At 61.7% G+C, this 16,218-nt stretch overlaps 2 protein-coding genes across 8 annotated transcripts in view; one reads left to right on the forward strand and one right to left on the reverse strand.

Moving 5' to 3' along the window:
- LAMA5 (laminin subunit alpha 5) overlaps window positions 1-8,422 on the forward strand; it is a 51,415-nt gene extending 42,993 nt beyond the window's left edge. Inside the window, exons 54-80 of the mRNA XM_081148433.1 lie at window positions 130-246; window positions 388-542; window positions 786-927; window positions 1,012-1,114; window positions 1,704-1,814; window positions 2,631-2,810; window positions 2,911-3,059; window positions 3,139-3,309; window positions 3,410-3,546; window positions 3,620-3,773; window positions 3,934-4,067; window positions 4,143-4,305; window positions 4,421-4,543; window positions 4,652-4,800; window positions 4,896-5,028; window positions 5,111-5,254; window positions 5,466-5,596; window positions 5,700-5,867; window positions 5,957-6,098; window positions 6,207-6,352; window positions 6,421-6,613; window positions 6,689-6,859; window positions 6,975-7,137; window positions 7,257-7,390; window positions 7,466-7,559; window positions 7,694-7,813; window positions 7,974-8,422. Coding sequence (XP_081004559.1) covers window positions 130-246; window positions 388-542; window positions 786-927; window positions 1,012-1,114; window positions 1,704-1,814; window positions 2,631-2,810; window positions 2,911-3,059; window positions 3,139-3,309; window positions 3,410-3,546; window positions 3,620-3,773; window positions 3,934-4,067; window positions 4,143-4,305; window positions 4,421-4,543; window positions 4,652-4,800; window positions 4,896-5,028; window positions 5,111-5,254; window positions 5,466-5,596; window positions 5,700-5,867; window positions 5,957-6,098; window positions 6,207-6,352; window positions 6,421-6,613; window positions 6,689-6,859; window positions 6,975-7,137; window positions 7,257-7,390; window positions 7,466-7,559; window positions 7,694-7,813; window positions 7,974-8,137 — 3,891 coding nt within the window. The 3' untranslated portion in view covers window positions 8,138-8,422. The remainder of the gene's footprint in view (window positions 1-129; window positions 247-387; window positions 543-785; window positions 928-1,011; window positions 1,115-1,703; window positions 1,815-2,630; window positions 2,811-2,910; window positions 3,060-3,138; window positions 3,310-3,409; window positions 3,547-3,619; window positions 3,774-3,933; window positions 4,068-4,142; window positions 4,306-4,420; window positions 4,544-4,651; window positions 4,801-4,895; window positions 5,029-5,110; window positions 5,255-5,465; window positions 5,597-5,699; window positions 5,868-5,956; window positions 6,099-6,206; window positions 6,353-6,420; window positions 6,614-6,688; window positions 6,860-6,974; window positions 7,138-7,256; window positions 7,391-7,465; window positions 7,560-7,693; window positions 7,814-7,973) is intronic.
- Window positions 8,423-8,720: 298 nt separating this feature from the next.
- Window positions 8,721-16,037, reverse strand: ADRM1 (ADRM1 26S proteasome ubiquitin receptor). 7 transcript variants are annotated; one of them, XM_081148784.1, is made up of 11 exons: window positions 15,791-16,037; window positions 14,889-15,039; window positions 13,940-14,153; window positions 13,146-13,262; window positions 11,345-11,468; window positions 10,727-10,813; window positions 10,077-10,158; window positions 9,737-9,858; window positions 9,262-9,419; window positions 9,011-9,113; window positions 8,721-8,922 (listed from the first exon to the last, which is right to left on the reverse strand). In XM_081148784.1, exons 3-11 carry the CDS (start codon window positions 14,150-14,152, stop codon window positions 8,822-8,824), a joined length of 1,107 nt encoding a protein of 368 aa, XP_081004910.1. In that variant the 5' UTR covers window position 14,153; window positions 14,889-15,039; window positions 15,791-16,037; the 3' UTR covers window positions 8,721-8,821. The 7 variants fall into 7 exon arrangements, with proteins under 7 accessions (XP_081004910.1, XP_081004908.1, XP_081004907.1 ...); XM_081148782.1 differs by having other exon boundaries at window positions 9,626-9,858; window positions 15,791-15,917; XM_081148781.1 differs by having other exon boundaries at window positions 9,626-9,858; window positions 14,889-15,311; window positions 15,791-15,890.
- Window positions 16,038-16,218: the final 181 nt, after the last annotated feature.

Below are 16,218 nucleotides of genomic sequence, written 5' to 3' on the forward strand. Positions count from 1 at the left end.
CTCCCCTCGCCTCTCCCCTCCCTACCCTGCAGCCCACCTCACCCTGCGCCCCCCTTCACCCCTCACCCAAACTACCCACCCCTCACTTCATCATGCCTGTTTCTGTCACCTGCTCACTCTTCCCTCCAGCATGGGAAGCAGGAGCTGTCCCGTGACAATGCCACTCTGAGGGATACTCTTCAGGCTGCCAGTGATACCCTGGCCCGGGTCTCTGAGCTTCTGCACGGCATGGACCTGGCTAAGGAGGTGAGCACTGCCCCTCCCAGGGCTGCACCCCAAGTGGGGTTGGATGCTCATTTGCATGCAGAGTGTGGCCCCTGGGGTCCCAGATCAGGGCAGGGAGTAGGGGATGGAGATGAGAGTCCCAGCAAGCCCCTCCTCCCCCAGGAGTATGAGCACCTGGCTGCCAGCCTGGATGGGGCCTGGACTCCACTGCTGGAGAAGATACAAGCCTTCTCCCCCGCTAGTGGCAAGGTGGACCTGGTGGAGGCCGCGGAGGCCCACGCGTGGCAGTTGGACCAGCTAGCACACAACCTCTCCAGGTGCGGGGCCCAACGAGGGGTTCCCTAAGGACACAGCCAGGTCCCTGCCAGGGAATCAAGGCCTCAAGGGGGCACAGTTGGTTTGGCAGATCCTAGAGGACAAAGCCATTGTCCTTACGGGAGGCTGGGCCCCACAGGCAGGCTGACCTAGCAGGTGTGATGGTGGGAGGCCCATGTGCCAGCCTGAGGATATCTGGGTCCCCTACCTACATACCCTGAACCCTCCCCTGCCTCCCTCCACAGCATCATCCGTGGAGTGAACCAGGACCGCTTCATCCAGCGGGCCATTGAGGCCGCCAATGCCTACAGCAGCATCCTGAGGGCTGTGCAGGCTGCGGAGGGTGCTGCCAGCCGGGCGCTGCAGCAAGCGGGTCACACATGGGCGGTGAGGCCCTGCCCCTGCCCTCAGTCCCTGCCCTCCAGCTCCCGTTGGGTGGGTATGAAGTGTGTCCTGTCTCCATGTCTGCAGATGGTGGTGCAGCAGGGCCTGGCGCCCCGCGCCCGGGAGCTACGGGCCAACAGCAGTGCCCTGGAGGAGGCGGTTCTCAGGGAGCAGCAGAGGCTGGGCCGCGGTGAGTGCCTGGCAGTGTCCAGGCTCTGCAGGGACCCTCAGCCTCTGAGCACAGGTGTGGGGGTTTGTGCATTGTTACAGTGGCAGCTGCCCTGTATGGGGACCCTGCTCCCCACTGGCTCGGCGTGTCCACCCTGGGAGCCCTGCAAAGGTCCACTGCCCAGCCTGGCTTTGTGAGGGGCCCTGGGACTATGGAGTGCCCAGATCAGCGAGCATAGGACCAGCTAACGGTTCCTCCCGCTGCCCTGGCTGAAGGGCTGTGTGGGTGGCAGGCTGTCAGTTGAGAAAGAGCAGGTAGGGAGTGGGGAGGCTCCCCCTGTTGCTAGAATCATGGGCAAACAGCTTGGCTTTTCTGAGCCTCTGTGGTTTCATCCATAAAATGGGGAGAATTGCATTTTGCTGTGGGACTGGGAGGTGGCCCCAAGACTCGGTGCTCTAGCGCCTCCCTGAGCCAAGGGCCCTCCTGTCTGGATGTCTCCATCTGTCAGTGGGTATGTCAGCCTTGGTCTTCCCTGGTCAGGAGGGCCAAAGTGGGCTGCACCCATACACTGGGGGGGGGCTCCTTGGTGCTGAGGCTGCCTCCCCCGCAGTTTGGGCCACCCTGCAGGGTACCAGCACCCAGCTTCGCGACACCCGGGCCAAGAAGGAGCAGCTGGCAGCCCAGGTCCAGGAGGTGCAGGCCATGCTGGCTATGGACACAGGTAGGTTGAGCCTCCTCCCTCCTTGTCCCCAGAGGTGACCAGATACCTGCCCCACACAAGTGTCACTCCAGCCGGCACTGTCCTGTAGGCCTCTGTGATTGGGGACATGTCCACCCCTGCACCTCCCAAAATGGTGACCAGGGCAGCTGAAGGGAGTCCCACAGTGGGCAGCCCCGGGCCTGGGGACCTGCCTCTGGTCGGAAGACAAACACCAACAAAAAATAGACCCAAGTAGCAAATGAAAACTGGAAGGGACAGAAAGTGCTTTGGAGAGAAATAATACAGGGAGTATGGGGTGTGCGGCTGGGACACTGGGGCATCGGGGAAGGTACAGCCCATAGGCAAGCATGGAGGTAGATTTGGGCGCAAGGGGACCAGTGTGGCAGGAGCCGAGAGCCAGGTGGAGGCCTCTGGGTGGCAGAGAGAGCCCAGGCAGGCTCAGCAGAGGAGCAGTGTGCCTGACCCAGGTTTGGAGGAATCCCTTTGGTTGCCTGCGCCAGGGTAGAACATAAATGCCAGCAGGGCCACGCGGGCCACAGGGGCTCTGGCAGGGCCACAGCAGAGATGATTGTGGCCCATGGTGACAGTGGTGGCTATGGGGCGACAGGGCTGAGTTGAGGCATCAGGGTGACCTGCTGTGGCCCAAGCAGCTGGCAGGGGAGATGCCACCTGGTGGGGGATGGAGGGTGGGTTTCCATCCTCTCAGCATCCCCCTTGCTGGTCAGAGTGGAGGAGACTTGGCGGTCTTCCTGATGGGAGGTGGAGCCAGGATGCTCTTCGCTTGACCCCAGTAAACCTGCCCACTGCCCACCACAGACGAGACAAGCAAGAAGATCGCTCACGCCAAGGCCGTGGCTACCGAAGCCCAGGACACGGCTGCCCGTGTGCAGTCCCGGCTTCGGGACATGCAGAGAGACCTGGAGCAGTGGCAGCGCCAGTATGGGGGTCTGCACAGCCAGGACCTAGGCCAAGTGGTGCTTGACGCAGGCCGCTCGGGTGGGTCCCCCACACACGTAGCACCCCTGAGAGCAGGTGGGCCGGGGGCAGAGGCAAGGCTCTCAGGGCCACCTCTCCTCCCCGCTCCCCTCCACCGCAGTGTCGACTCTGGAGAAGACACTGCCACAGCTGCTGGCCAAGCTGAGCCTTCTGGAGAACCGTGGGGTGCACAACACCAGTCTGGCTCTGTCCGCCAGCATCGGCCGTGTGCGGGAACTCATTGCCCAGGCCCGGGGAGCCGCCAGCAAGGTGGGTGGGAGTGCAAGGCGGAGGGGGGGTCTGGGAGACAGAGTGGTGGATGCTGATAGGCCGCGTACTCTCCACACAGGTCAAGGTGTCCATGAAGTTCAACGGGCACTCAGGGGTGCAGCTGCGTGCCCCTCGGGACCTCACTGACCTTGCTGCCTACACCGCCCTCAAGTTCTACCTCCAGAGCCCAGAGCCAGCTTCCGACCAGGTCCCCGAGGATCAATTTGTGCTCTACATGGGCAGCCGCCAGGTACTGGGCCAGCTTGGGTTAGGTAGAGACGGGCATCGGGTTGGAGCTGGAGTGGGTGGGCCACGCTGGGTCCCTGTCCCACTGAATCTCCCACTACCAGGCCGCTGGTGACTACATGGGTGTGGCTCTGCGCAACCAGAAGGTGCACTGGGTGTACCGCCTAGGGGGCGCTGGCCCCACGACCCTCAGCATCGATGAGAACATTGGGGAGGAATTTGCAGCCATCAGCCTTGACAGGTAGGAGTCCCCCCTCATACTTCCCCTCCCTGGCAGGGCTGCAGGTCCACTCCAACCCCTGCTCTGCCCTCAGGACCCTCCAGTTTGGCCACATGTCTGTCACTGTGGAGAAACAGATGAGCCACGAGACCAAGGGTGACACAGTGGCCCCTGGGGCTGAGGGGCTGCTCAACCTGCAGCCCGATGACTTTGTCTTCTACGTGGGGGGCTACCCCAGCAACTTCATGGTGAGCCTGGCAGGGCCTGGCACGAGGCCACCCCCCCTACACTCTGGTCCCTGCAAGTCGTGCTGGTGTCTGGCTTCAGTCCATCCTGCTGCACTCTGAGCTCCTCCTCTTGGATCTGTCTTGGGTGGGGAGGCACCCTGACCATGTGTTGTGCCCACAGCCCCCAGAACCCCTCCGCTTCCCCCGCTACCGGGGCTGCATTGAGATGGGCACCCTCAACGAGGAGGTGATCAGTCTCTACAACTTCGAGAAGACCTTCCAGCTCAACACGGCCGTGGATAAGCCTTGTGCCCGGTATGTGCGGCCTGGGGCCCGCCCCTCACCACGGCTGGGCCCACCCTGCACTGACTCTGTGACCTCTGCCTGCAGAACCAAGTCGACTGGAGACCCTTGGCTCACCGATGGCTCCTACCTGGAGGGCTCCGGCTTTGCTCGCATCAGGGTGGAGAGTCAGATCAGCACCACCAAGCGCTTCGATCAGGAGCTGCGGCTGGTGTCCTACAGCGGGATCATCTTCTTCCTGCAGCACGAGGCAGGCCTGCCACCCCACCCCACCCCACCCCACGCCCACAGCAAGCCCCGCCCCATGCTGTGGGCCCTGCCCCATGCTGTGGGCCCTGCCCCGTGCCGACCCCCCTGACCCACAGGACCAGTTCCTGTGCCTGGCTGTGTTGAAAGGCCGCCTGATGCTGCTCTATGACTTCGGCGCGGGCCTGCAGGAGGCCAACCAGACGCACCCCTCTCCATCCCTGACCACGGCCAGCAAGGCGGTAAGGCTGAAGCCAGGCGGGTCGGCGGGAAGTCCGTGGGGCAAGGCTGGGTGGGGCTGGCCGGTGGGAACACCACAGGCCCTGAAGACCCTGCGTGCTGCCATCCAGATCCAGGTTTTCCTGTTGGGGAACCCCCGCAAGCGTGTGCTGGTGCGTGTGGAGAGGGTCTCCGTGTTCAGCGTGGAGCAGGAAAACATGCTGGAGCTGGCCAACGCCTACTACTTGGGGGGCGCGCCTCCAGACAAGCTGCCCCCGAGGTGAGCACGTGTAGGGCAGGCAGGGTCCCCCCCACTGTCAACCACTCCCATCCCTCCCTCCCCAATGCCAGCCCCCAGCACTCACTTGCCCACAGCCTGCGGCGGCTCTTCCCATCTGGAGGCTCAGTGCGAGGCTGCATCAAGGGCATCAAAGCTCTGGGCAAGTACGTGGATCTCAAGCGTCTGAACACCACGGGCATCAGCGCTGGCTGCACCACAGACCTGCTGGTGAGCCCCTGCCCCGCCCCGCCCGGCCAGCAGCCCCCTCTCCAGCAGGTTCGCTGGGGCCCTCACAGTCCGCTCCCTGTAGGTGGGACGGGCCATGACTTTTCACGGCCATGGCTTCCTGCCCCTGGAGCTACCGGACGTTGCACCCCTCACCAGCAGCGTCTACTCTGGCTTTGGCTTCCACAGCACCCAGGACAGCGGTCTGCTGTACCACAGAGCATCCCCGGTGCGTCCAACCCAGCCTTGTTCTGACAGCCTGCCTGGTCCCCAAGCCTGACTGTCCAACCCTCTGTCTCACCTCTGTCCAGCCCTCCCCAAGTCACCTCTGCCCAGCCCTCCCCAAGTCTCACCTGCCACAACAGTGTGAGGGCCTATGTGGCTGGAGGGAGTAAGTCTGGGCTCCCGACTTGGTCTGCTGACCTGACTACTGTCCCCAGGATGGGCCATTCGAGGTGTCCCTGCAGCAGGGCCATGTGACACTCCAGTTTCAGAGGACTGAGGTGAAAACACCAGGGGGCTTTGCTGATGGTGTCCCCCATTATGTCACTTTCTACAGCAATGCCACAGGGTAAGCCAGGAGCAGGGTGAGGCAGCAACAGAGCTGGGTCTTGGGGGGGCAACCTGCTGCAGGTGGGTGGGGACAGGGTGGGGAAACACTGCTCTCCTCACAGGGTCTGGCTCTATGTGGACGACCAGCTTCAGCAGATGAAGCCCCACCGGGGCAGGCCCCCTAGGCCCCAGCCCAAGGAGCCCCATCATCTGCTCCTCCTGGGAGGCTTGCCTAAGTCCAACACCTTCCGTAACTTCAGTGGCTGTATCACCAATGTGTTTGTGCAGCGGTGAGCTGAGCTGGTGTCGGGGAGGGCTGGTGCTGACCCTGCCTGCCCAGGTGCCGCTAGCTGCTGACTGCCCTAGCTGCCTTCCACAGGCTCCTGGGGCCCCAGCGTGTGCTGGACCTGCAGCAGAATGTGGGTGGCATCAATGTGAGCTCAGGGTGCACCCCAGCAGCCCCTGGCACCCAGACACCAGCTCAGGCACCTCGAGGACTACAGGTCACAGTGGCTCAGAAGGTGGGCGCTGCCAGAGGGGGGTGGCAGGGAGGGGTTGGGAGTGGGCAGAGCTGCAAGTGGGCAGAAGACAACTCCCAAGCACCCCTGCACCCCCATATGACCACACAGGCCTCCCGGCGCACCCGGCAGCCCACCCAGGACTCTGCCTGCACACCGCCCCAGCCCCTCAGGACCATCCATGGAGCCTACCAGTTTGGGGGTCCCCTGTCCAGTTACCTCGAGTTTATAGCCGTCCCGGCACCCCTTGAGAACTGGTAAGGCCAGGCCAGGTTGGGGGTGTTGTGTGGAAGGCTGCCCAGGCTGATGCCCTCCTGGCTTCCAGGTCCCACTTCTCAATGGTAGTCCGCCCTCGCACCCGAAGAGGACTCCTGCTCCTTGCTGTGCCCCTGGCGGCTGGCAGCCCCTCCCTGGCGCTCTTTCTGAGCCACAGGTACTTTGTGGCTCAGACAGAAGGCCCTGGGCCTGAGCTCCGTGTTCTGAGCCACCAGCGTTCTAAGGCTGACCAGTGGCACAAGGTAAGGGACTGAAAAGAAGGGACATGGGCGGGGCCCTGGGGGCTCCTGCCCTGACATGTCTCTTCTCACACCCAGGTGTCCGTGAGATGGGAGAGGACTCGTATCCAGCTGGAGGTGGATGGGGTCTGGACCCAGAGTCAGGAGCACCCTGACCAGGAGCCTGGTCGGCAGTACCAGGGGGCAGAAGGCCCCCAGCCCTACACTCTTTTTGTAGGAGGTCTTCCTGTTGACGGCCCCAAGCTCCCAGTGAGAACTCCCTCTCCCCCGCCTCCCCTACCTTGTCCCAGCCCATCCAGCCCAGCCCACCCTCCTCCACAACCCTGGGACCTGATCCCACATCCACCCATCTGGACCCCCACAGGTGTTTATCAGCAACTCCTGGTTCAGCGGTTGTGTGAGGAGACTGATGGTGGATGGGCAGCCCCTGAGTACCCCCAGCCGAATGGTGGGGGTCACGCCCTGTTTGTCAGAGCCCCTGGAGATGGGCCTGTTCTTTGCTGGCAGTAGGGGAGCTGTCACTCTAGGTCTGTCTGCTGTCCCCCACTCCCTGCATGTGCCTTGGGCTGGGTGAGGTGGAAGCCATGGCCAGGGAGCAAGGGGCCTGGGGCTAGGGCCCTCTTCCCCTCACGACCCCTCCCCACAGACACCCTGGGGACCACCCTTCCTGACGTGAGCCTGAAGCTGGAGGTACGGTCCCAGACAGCCACGGGCCTCATCTTCCACCTGGGCCAGTTCCAGGTGCCGCCCTACCTAGAGCTGCAGGTGCTAGAGAAGCAGGTAAGCCGGGTGGGGGCTGTGACAAAGGGCAGAACTGGGGTTGGCAGGGCCTTCCTGATGCCACCCCCACCCCAGGTCCTGCTGAGGGCAGATGATGGTGCAGGCAAGTTCTCCACGTTGGTAACGCTCTCCAAGGCGCTGTGTGATGGGCAGTGGCACCAACTGGCAGGTGAGCTGGGCCCCTCTCCCATGACCAGAGACACTCCTGACACCCTCACCCCTGCTCTGTAGAGCAGAGCGCCTGGGAGGGTTTTGGGAGGATGAGACTGCAGAGGCCAATGTGGCGTGGGGGCCCCTCCACAGTGACCAAGAGCGGGAACGCCCTCAGGCTGGAGGTGGACTCCCAGAGCAACCAGACCCTGGGTCCCGTGCTGCGAGCCTCAGACAGCACCCCGGTGCCTCTGTACTTAGGGGGCCTGCCCGGTGAGTGTGGCCTCAGCCCCTATAGGGGTGGGAGGAGCTGCCCCTCAGGAGCCAGGCCCTGGGGTCACCCTGCTCTCATCCCATCCTCCTGTGGTGGGATGCCAGTTGGAAGCCAGTCTCTGCTCCAACCCGTCTCCCTTCATCTTCCCCTGCACCCCAGAACCCACGGACACACAGGCTGGGCCCCCCACCCCAACACGCCTTTGGCTTCCATTTTACCACGGCTGCATGAGGAATCTGGTGGTGAACCGGGCCTTTGTCACCTTGCCTCGCTCCGCGGGTGTCCAGGGTGCAGTGGGGGCCAGTGGCTGCCCAGCCACATAGCACAGCTGTCCTTCTGGGACCCTAGCTATGCAGGAAGGCCTCGAGGGCCCCCACACTGAGCCCATGGGCAGGCTACTCCAGGCAGGCAGGGTCCTGCCTCTCAGAGCGCCTGCCCCCCGAACAGCTTGCTGACAACGCCCTCGGCCAGTTTCATAGATGTTTGTGTAGATTTATCTGGACTCTAGAGTCTACGGGTGACCTTACTTCTGGAAATGGTTTAAGTTATGTCTTTTTAAATGAAAGCATAAAACACAATAAAATGGGGTTTTTATACCTTTCATCTTTCATGATTGTGAGATTTTCCTTTCACCCATTTTTAATAGTCCTAGAAGTCTGTAATCACTGGTCCCTTCTCTTGAAACAAAGATTAAACAGGCGCTTATTTAACTGAGTGTTGACTGTGAGTGTAGGAAGAGGAAAGGCCATGATGGCAGGCAGGGCCTGGGCGTGGGGCCATGTGGAGCCGCCCTCTGCCCCACGGCCTTCACCTCGGCCCCAGCACCCGGCACACCACAGGCCCAGGGCCCCTGCCACCAGCTGCATCAAAGTTCCTCCTGGGCACAGAAACACAACAGCTAGCAGGTAAAAGACAAGACTTTTATTTCTTAGCGAGCTGGGACGGGCAGGGTGTGCGGGACCCTCTGCCCGCTGACAGCTGAGGCCCCGCGGGAGGCCGCCGGCCACTCAGTCCAGGCTCATGTCCTCCTCTTCATCCTTCTTGTCCTTCCCGCCCTCCTGCTCCGGCCGGGCACTGCTCTGCATCGCTTTGGCAAATGCTTCCACATCTACAATGCAGCGAGGACCATGAGGCCACCTTCCTGGGCCCCAGGAACAGCCAGCCCCATGCTGTGCCAACAGGGAGAGGGTACTTACCACCCTTGTTAGCAGCCTCCACGGCCTCTGCAGGGAGCCCAAACTGGCACATGAGGGGGCCCAGCTGCCCCGAGGCCAAGGCTGCGCTGAACATGCCCAGAGCCTGCAAAGAAGAGCCAGGCATCTCTGAGCAAGCACAGGGCAGGGCCCAGACACACGCTCAGCAGAGGCGCCAAGGGCTAGCAGCAGGCACAGGGATGCTTGGTGACGGTGCACCAAGCTGAAGACGCACAGCTGGGCCACAGCATTACCTGCTGGAACTGGGGGGAGGTCAGCGTGTTCTGGATCTCCTCTGCAGTCTGTGGCAGCGACTCCCCAGAGGGCAGGTAGGGCAGCAGGCGCTCCTGGACGTCTGCGTTGGCGAGGATAGGTGCCATGATCTCAGGCGTCAGGACGCTGGCCAGGTCAACTAGGGCGCAAGCACACGGCCATTAGGGCTTGAGGCTGGATCAGGCAGCCATTCAGTGTGGTGTAGCGTGGCAAGACGAGGGGGCAGGGGCAACGCACGTGTAGGGTGGCAGCTCAGCCAGGGACATGCTCGGCCATGCCTTGGGAAGCCAGCGGGTGGGGGGCAGCAGGCACCTTCACCCCCTGGAGCCAAGGAGCACGTGTTACCTTGCTGGCCACCTCCTGGCCCGGCCGGCACGTTCATAGTGGCTAGAATGCTCTGGAGGTCGCTCAGCTGGATGGGCTGGGTTGGGCTGGCTGCCGTGCTGGTTCCATTACCTGAACTGGGCGCGGGGCTCGGGCTGGTTGCCGAGGCAGCTGCTGGAGCAGAAGGGGCTGGGGTGGCACGAGCAGAAGAGGCCGTGGAGGACGGGGTGACCGCTGCCGACTGGCTCCGGGAGCTGGGAAGAGCAGGGCAGGTGGAGCCACCAGGCACCCACACAGGTACCCACACCATGGTGGTCCTGCCCCAAAAGTCCCTGTACCAGGAAGAACCTGGACCATTAAAGGACCCTCCCGGGAACCTATTTTGTCCTGCATCTCCTACATCCAGTTCCCTTGAAGGGGGGAACTCCTGGTGGCACTCAAGGGTGCAGTGGGGGCAGGGTTTGAGGCTCACCTGGATGAAGAGCTGCTCGCTGGAGGCCCTCCACTCCCCAATAAGCTGGCCAGGCCTGGCCCAGTCAGGGCCCCCAGCCCACCTACAAGGAACAAGGAGACACGCTCAGATGTCATGCTCACCTGGAGAGCATACCTCCCCTGCCAAAGGAGCAGAAACTAAAGCCAAGGGACAAGCAAGGGAAGGTGGTAACCACAGGGAGCCTGGCGGGAGTGGCTGCTCAGATCGCGTTTTGGAAGCAAACTTCATTAAGTCAAATGGCCTCTGTTCCTTTCATTACACTTGGGGTCAAGGTAACAGCAGTGCCAATCCCATAATGTAGTACGTGCTTCCTAGCTGTCCAAGAGACATAACCACCCAAACCCCACAGGTGGCAGCAGGCCACAACTGAGGGAGTGTGCCTCAGCCAGCTGTGCTCCCCTGAGCCACACAGCTGGGTCCTTCCTGGGGGCCCTCCTCCTCCCAGCTCCCCCTCAAACCAGAAGGCACACAGAGCCCCCCAAACCCCTCCCCAGGGAAGGCAGTGCAGGGAACACACAGATACCACTCAGCCAATTAGGAGCTTAAAGGAAACAGACTCGAACGCAAAAGCAACCACAGCTGAAGGTTGTGGAATTAAAATAAAGGCTCCGAGGGCCAGCAGGCATTACCCAGTCCTCCGAGGCCAGCAGGTCCAATGAGCTGCATGAGCTGGCTGTGGCTCATGTTCCCCAGCAGGCTCTGCAGACCACCCTCGCCTGCAAGACAGAGGTGCTCAGGCTCCGGCCCACCTGTGCCCGCCCTACAGTGCTGTGGGAAGGTGCTCTCAGAAGCAGTGCACACGAGGAGCTATAGCCGACAACCCTATGGCCACCCCTCCATGAGTGTCATCTGAAATGAGCCAATGGGTGAGGCTCTGACACTATCCTTGCCCGTGAAGACGGGAGTGGGGACTGACTCGGGACCTGGTGAGAGGGCTCCTAACTTGGACTCCTCACTTCCACTTAAAACAACTGGTCTGGACCCTGGCAGGGGATCTCCGTGGTTAGAGCGCTATCCCGATAAACCAAGGTTTCAAGTTCAATATCTGGTCAGGATCAACCAATGAATGCATCAATAAGTGGAACAACAAATCGATGTTTCTCTCTGTCTCACTGTCTGTCTCTCTCCCCATTCCTCTCTCTAAAAATCAATTAAAACACAAATGATCTACACCATCAGGGGTCCACACCATCTGACACCTACTGAGACCTCAAAGCACACCGGAGGGAGGGGGCAGTGAGCATTACCGCCCAGTGCAGACAGCTCATGGCCTCCACTCCCACTCGCCCCCAGCGCTCCAGGCATCGGCGGGTTGTTCAGATACTCATTGACTTTCCGGCAATGCTCCTCATCCTGGTCTGTCTTGGGTTCCTGTGGGGAGGACAGGAAAACAGCCACAGCTGAGCAGCCTGTCCACCACGGACCTGAGAATCAGGCAGATAGTCACCTGTCCACGTTCACATGGCACCAGAGAAGAGACCCAGCAGTCACACATGACAGATGTGCCTTTTATAAACGAAAGCACTAAGATCACCCGACAGGCCTGAGGCTTCCCTCAGCTGTCAATAACCACAGGCCCTTCCTTCAAACACATGCATGTGATGAAATGACTTCTACCACAGCACTGCCCACAGGCCAGCCCACCCCCGGTCCTTTGGGGTGAGCGGGGCATGACAACGAGCCCCTGGATGTGTTGGGGGTCATCAGGTAGTGTCACCCTGTCAGTGCCCAGAACTGTGAGACAAAGCGCCTAACACTCACTCATCTGCCCACAGTCGCTGAACATGTGCTGGGGAGACAGGGACTCGAAGACACAACAGACACGCAGAGGGAGAAGAGCCATCAAATGGGCAAAACTGGTAAGAACAGCTAGTGTGTGGCAAACGTCTGACAAGATTTTTTTGGCAAAACTGGAGAAACAAGCTCTGCCCAGTGGCTGCAAAGCTCAGACCCCACCTGAGTCTGCATATAAAGTCTGATTGGAACACAGCTATGCCCAGGCATGTTCTTCCTATCCACGGCCGCTTTCCCACTACTTCGGCACGGGTGGCTGGGCCCCCCAAGAGGAAACCCTTTCCTGCCGGCTCTCAAAAGTGCTGGAGGGCGCCCGGCCAGCGTGGGTCAGTGGTTGAGCCTCGACCTATGATCCAGAAGATGGAGGTTCCATTCCCAGTCAGGGCACATGCCTGGGTTGCAGGCTTGATCCCCAGTAGGGGGCGTGCAGGAGGCAGCCAACCAATGACTCATCATTGATGTTTCTCTCTCTCCCGTCCTCTCTCTGAAATCAATAAAGACATACTAAAAAAAAAAAAAAAAAAAAGTGCTGGGGCGGGGAGGGAGGCAGGTTCAGCCTCTGGGAAGGATCGTGGTGACACCTGTCAAAACTGCCCACACACGGGTATCCACTGCACCAGCAAGCCACCCCTACGTTTTAGCAGAGATCATCCTCACACATGGAGTAACCCTGGCAGGAGGTGATTCTTTACAGCACTGCCTGGAACAGAAGGAACTAAGACAAACCAATGGCCTGCTGCTGGCAGAAGAAACAGCAGCAGCTCGACTTGATGGAAGCTGCCTACAGCTGTGGGCACAAGGAAGCCCTATGCACTGACCCCAGAGACTCCAGAGCACACCACTGGGGAAAGGCAGGCTCAGAAGAGCTTGAAGAAGACTGCACTTAAGATTAGACACGGTCACCCTTGCTTCTGCCCTGGGGTCCTCATGACCCTTGAGGGGACACTGGGGGACAAGCAAACCAGAGGCCATATGCTGTCAATGCACCGAGACAGGGCCTAGCCTGGAAGTCACTTGTCTGCCTGCCAGGGAATTCCATACCTTGAAAGGCACTCGGAGTCAGCCACAGTCTGGACTCTGGAAGCAGCCCCCCCACACCCCACCGCAGGCCACACAGGGAACCCAGGTTCCATGGCAAGATGTTCGGTCAGCACCAGCTGGTTGTGGAAGCCAATTCTACCACCTGGTGAGCAGGTTTCCAACCTAACTTTATAATGAGGAGAAACGACAATGCCAACAAAACCTTCCCCGTACCTGCATCCAGAAAAAGAGCCGTTTGGACCCCGCCTTGAACTTGAGCACGTAGACCCTCCCGCTGGGGCACTGTGGCACGCGCTTGAATTCACAGTCATCGGGGAAGATGATCAAATCCTACGGGGAGCCAGGGGGCGGGGTCAGAGTCGGGAGGGGCGGGGTGAGCGTCGGGAGGGGCGGGGTGAGCGTCCCGGGAACACAGCACCTAGCCCCAGCCGCTCTCAGGGAAACACGCTGGGCCCTGTGTCTGAGTTTGGGGTGGGGACGAGGGCACAGGGCAGAGACCATGCTCCTCACCAGCAGGGTCTCTGCAGGGCGGACAAGCCAGGGTCAGAGGCACCACAGGAGGGGCATGAGGGCCAGGCCAGCCGGTGAAAGTTGGATTTCAACTCTTGAAGGATTTTTTAATATATACTTTGGAAACAATGTTCCAAGGTGAGTCAAAAAGTCAACTCTGACCTGCTCTTGAACCTAACAGAACAATTTAGTCTCGACAAAGAACAGTAAGTAGGACCACTGGAGAGAGCTGTCTGGTGGGCTGGAGTAAAGGCCAGGGTCTTTATACAGCTTCTCCAATTCTAAGCACCTAACCTTCAAAGTTTAAAGTATATACAGTGAAGGAAGGAATCCATATAATCGGTGGGACTGGGAACACCCAAAAGCAAAGCAAAGCAAAGCAAAGCAAAGGAGCTCCTGCCGGCAGCCAAGCCGCAACCCCAGACACCCACCCACGCCCTCGGAGGACCCCCACCCAGGGGACAGAGGCATCAGTTCCCGCCCTGGCAGACACTCACGTCTTCCACGTTCCCAGATGTCCTGTCTTTCCAGCAGAAATGAATGAGGGAGTCATCCGTCTGCTGAATGTACACGAGCCCTTTCCTTTTGTCTGGGGTGACGGTAGTTCCTTTTAATGACATTTTTCCTGCCCGAAACTCCACCAAATACTTGTTGGAGGACCCACGGGAGCCTGGTACCAGGCTTGGAAACAGAGCGCCTGAAGTCGTCATCCTGAAAGAGGGACCAGCAGGCAGACGCTCTCAGGAAACCCTAACTCGCTACTCGAATGTTGCGTTGGCACCGACCGCGGGAAAGCGGCCCCGCTGAACCCCCGAGCTGCCAACACCGCTCAGAACAGCTGGGGGGTCGGGCCTGCGGGTACCTGAGCACTGGAGCCAACACCCGGAGTCTCACGTTTCCCAAAGAACGAAGTGAACCTCGGCAGCCACACGGCCTCGCCGACGGCGGCCACTTTCTGTACTTGACCACTTGTTCCTTGGTCTGGTGCCCCCAAGAATTTAAAAACTTGGGCCGGGAGGGGACACCGCTAACATCAGATGGGATGCGAGACGTGGGCCTGCCGTCTCCGTCGGACGCGGGCCGCGAGCTGCAGGCGTGCTCTCTCCAAACGCAGAGTCCGCGGGGGGCACGGCCGCCCCTCCCCGCACACCTGACAGCCCGACGCCCTTCGCTCCGCACTGGCCGCGGGGGCGGCTCGCAGCGGGGCGGCGTCCCGGGCTGGCCCGAGAGTCCCCTCCCCGGCCCCCGGCCCCAAAAGTCCTCGCCCCGCTCACAGACCCCGGTTCCCAGGCGCCCCCCGGCTCCCCCGCCTCTGGGCCCCTCTGCCCTGAGCCCCCAGCCCCTCGGGCCTCCGCGGACCGAGCGCCCCGCTCGGGGGCTCCCGGCGGCGCAGGCCCCGCCCCCAGCCTCCCCCGCAGCCGTCTCCGCCCCCGGCCGCCTACCCACCTGGCCCGCGCGGAGACTTAGCCGAAAGAGCCGCCGTCCGAGATCGCTCTTCCTCCTCGGCGCCTGCCGGGCCCCGCCGGAAGCCTCCGCTTGCCCCGCCCTGCTCGCCGCTCTCACTGCCGATTGGGCCCAGTCGGACGCTGAGCCCGCACTGGCCCGCGAGCGATTGGTGAGGGCGGCCGTCCATCGCCCCACCCGGCCCGCCCCCACTCCGGCGGCTCCCTTCCGGCGGAAGCGCGAGCCGGCGGCGCGAGGGGCCAGAGCGGCCCCTATTGTTGCTGTGTCATAGGGGCGCGGCGGCGGCCCCTGGCGGCGGCGCCGGGAACGACGGGCCGGGCGCGGGCCGGACTGGGGGCGGTGGACCCCGGGACCACCCCAGGCGGCTGGGCACCTGCGCGGCGGGACGCCGGGTCTCTCAGGTCCCTGTCGGTGCAGAGTGCGGGTTCCAGAGACGTAGGGGAGGTAGTAATGGGGTCAGGGGAGCGGGCATCTTAGGACGCCGCGCTGGCTTTGCGCCCTCCGGGGAATGACAGCCCACGGTGCCCGTCGGACCAGCGGGGCCTGGTGGGGGCGCGTGGTCCCGCCTGGGGTACCCCAACCCCACCCGACACCAGTGCTGACAGGCTGTCTCCCCCTTTCTCCCAGGCTCCCCAGACTCACCCTGTAGGGGAGCCGACAGGCTGTCCCCGCCCCGTTCCCAGCCGGCCGCTGGAGGGCCCGAGGCCGCGGGCCCGAGCTGGCTTTGGGCAGCCGTCCCCAGGCGGCCGGCACTGCGGGAATGGGGTGCACCCCGCGCCCCGCCGGCCCCCACGCTTGGGGCCCTGCGCCCTCCCACCCCGAGCTGGCCCCGGCCCACGGGCCAGGCCCCCCGAGTGGGGCCACCCCCCTGCGCCCTGACTTACTGTGACCTGCCCGTCAGGTGTGCTCGTAGCCTTTTTATAAAAAGCGCAGGTGAAAGTGTTTAAGATGCCCATTCACTGGACTCCTGCAGCACCTCAGCCTAGGAGATGCCACCGCCTCTGTGCCACTGCCGGGATCCAGAGTTACAAGCTGTTATTGTATTAATCACCCAAGGATATTTTTTCCATCGCTTTCCAGAGAGGAAGGGAGAGAGTCATGGACGTGAGACACGTTGCTCGGTTGCTTCCCGTATGCGCCCGACCAGAGTCGGACGAACCTGCGACAGAGGAACGTCCTTGACCCGAATCAAACCCAGGACCCTTCCGCCGCGGCGGGCGCTCTAACCACTGAGAAACCAGCCGGGGCCTAAGTTGTTATTTTCAAAAATATAGCTGCTTTTCATTGAAAATGTCATTAACGTTCATGAGTA

This window comes from Miniopterus schreibersii (assembly GCF_964146895.1).
Source record: "Miniopterus schreibersii genome assembly, chromosome: 10".
In the NCBI taxonomy this organism is placed as follows: Eukaryota; Metazoa; Chordata; class Mammalia; order Chiroptera; family Miniopteridae; genus Miniopterus; species Miniopterus schreibersii.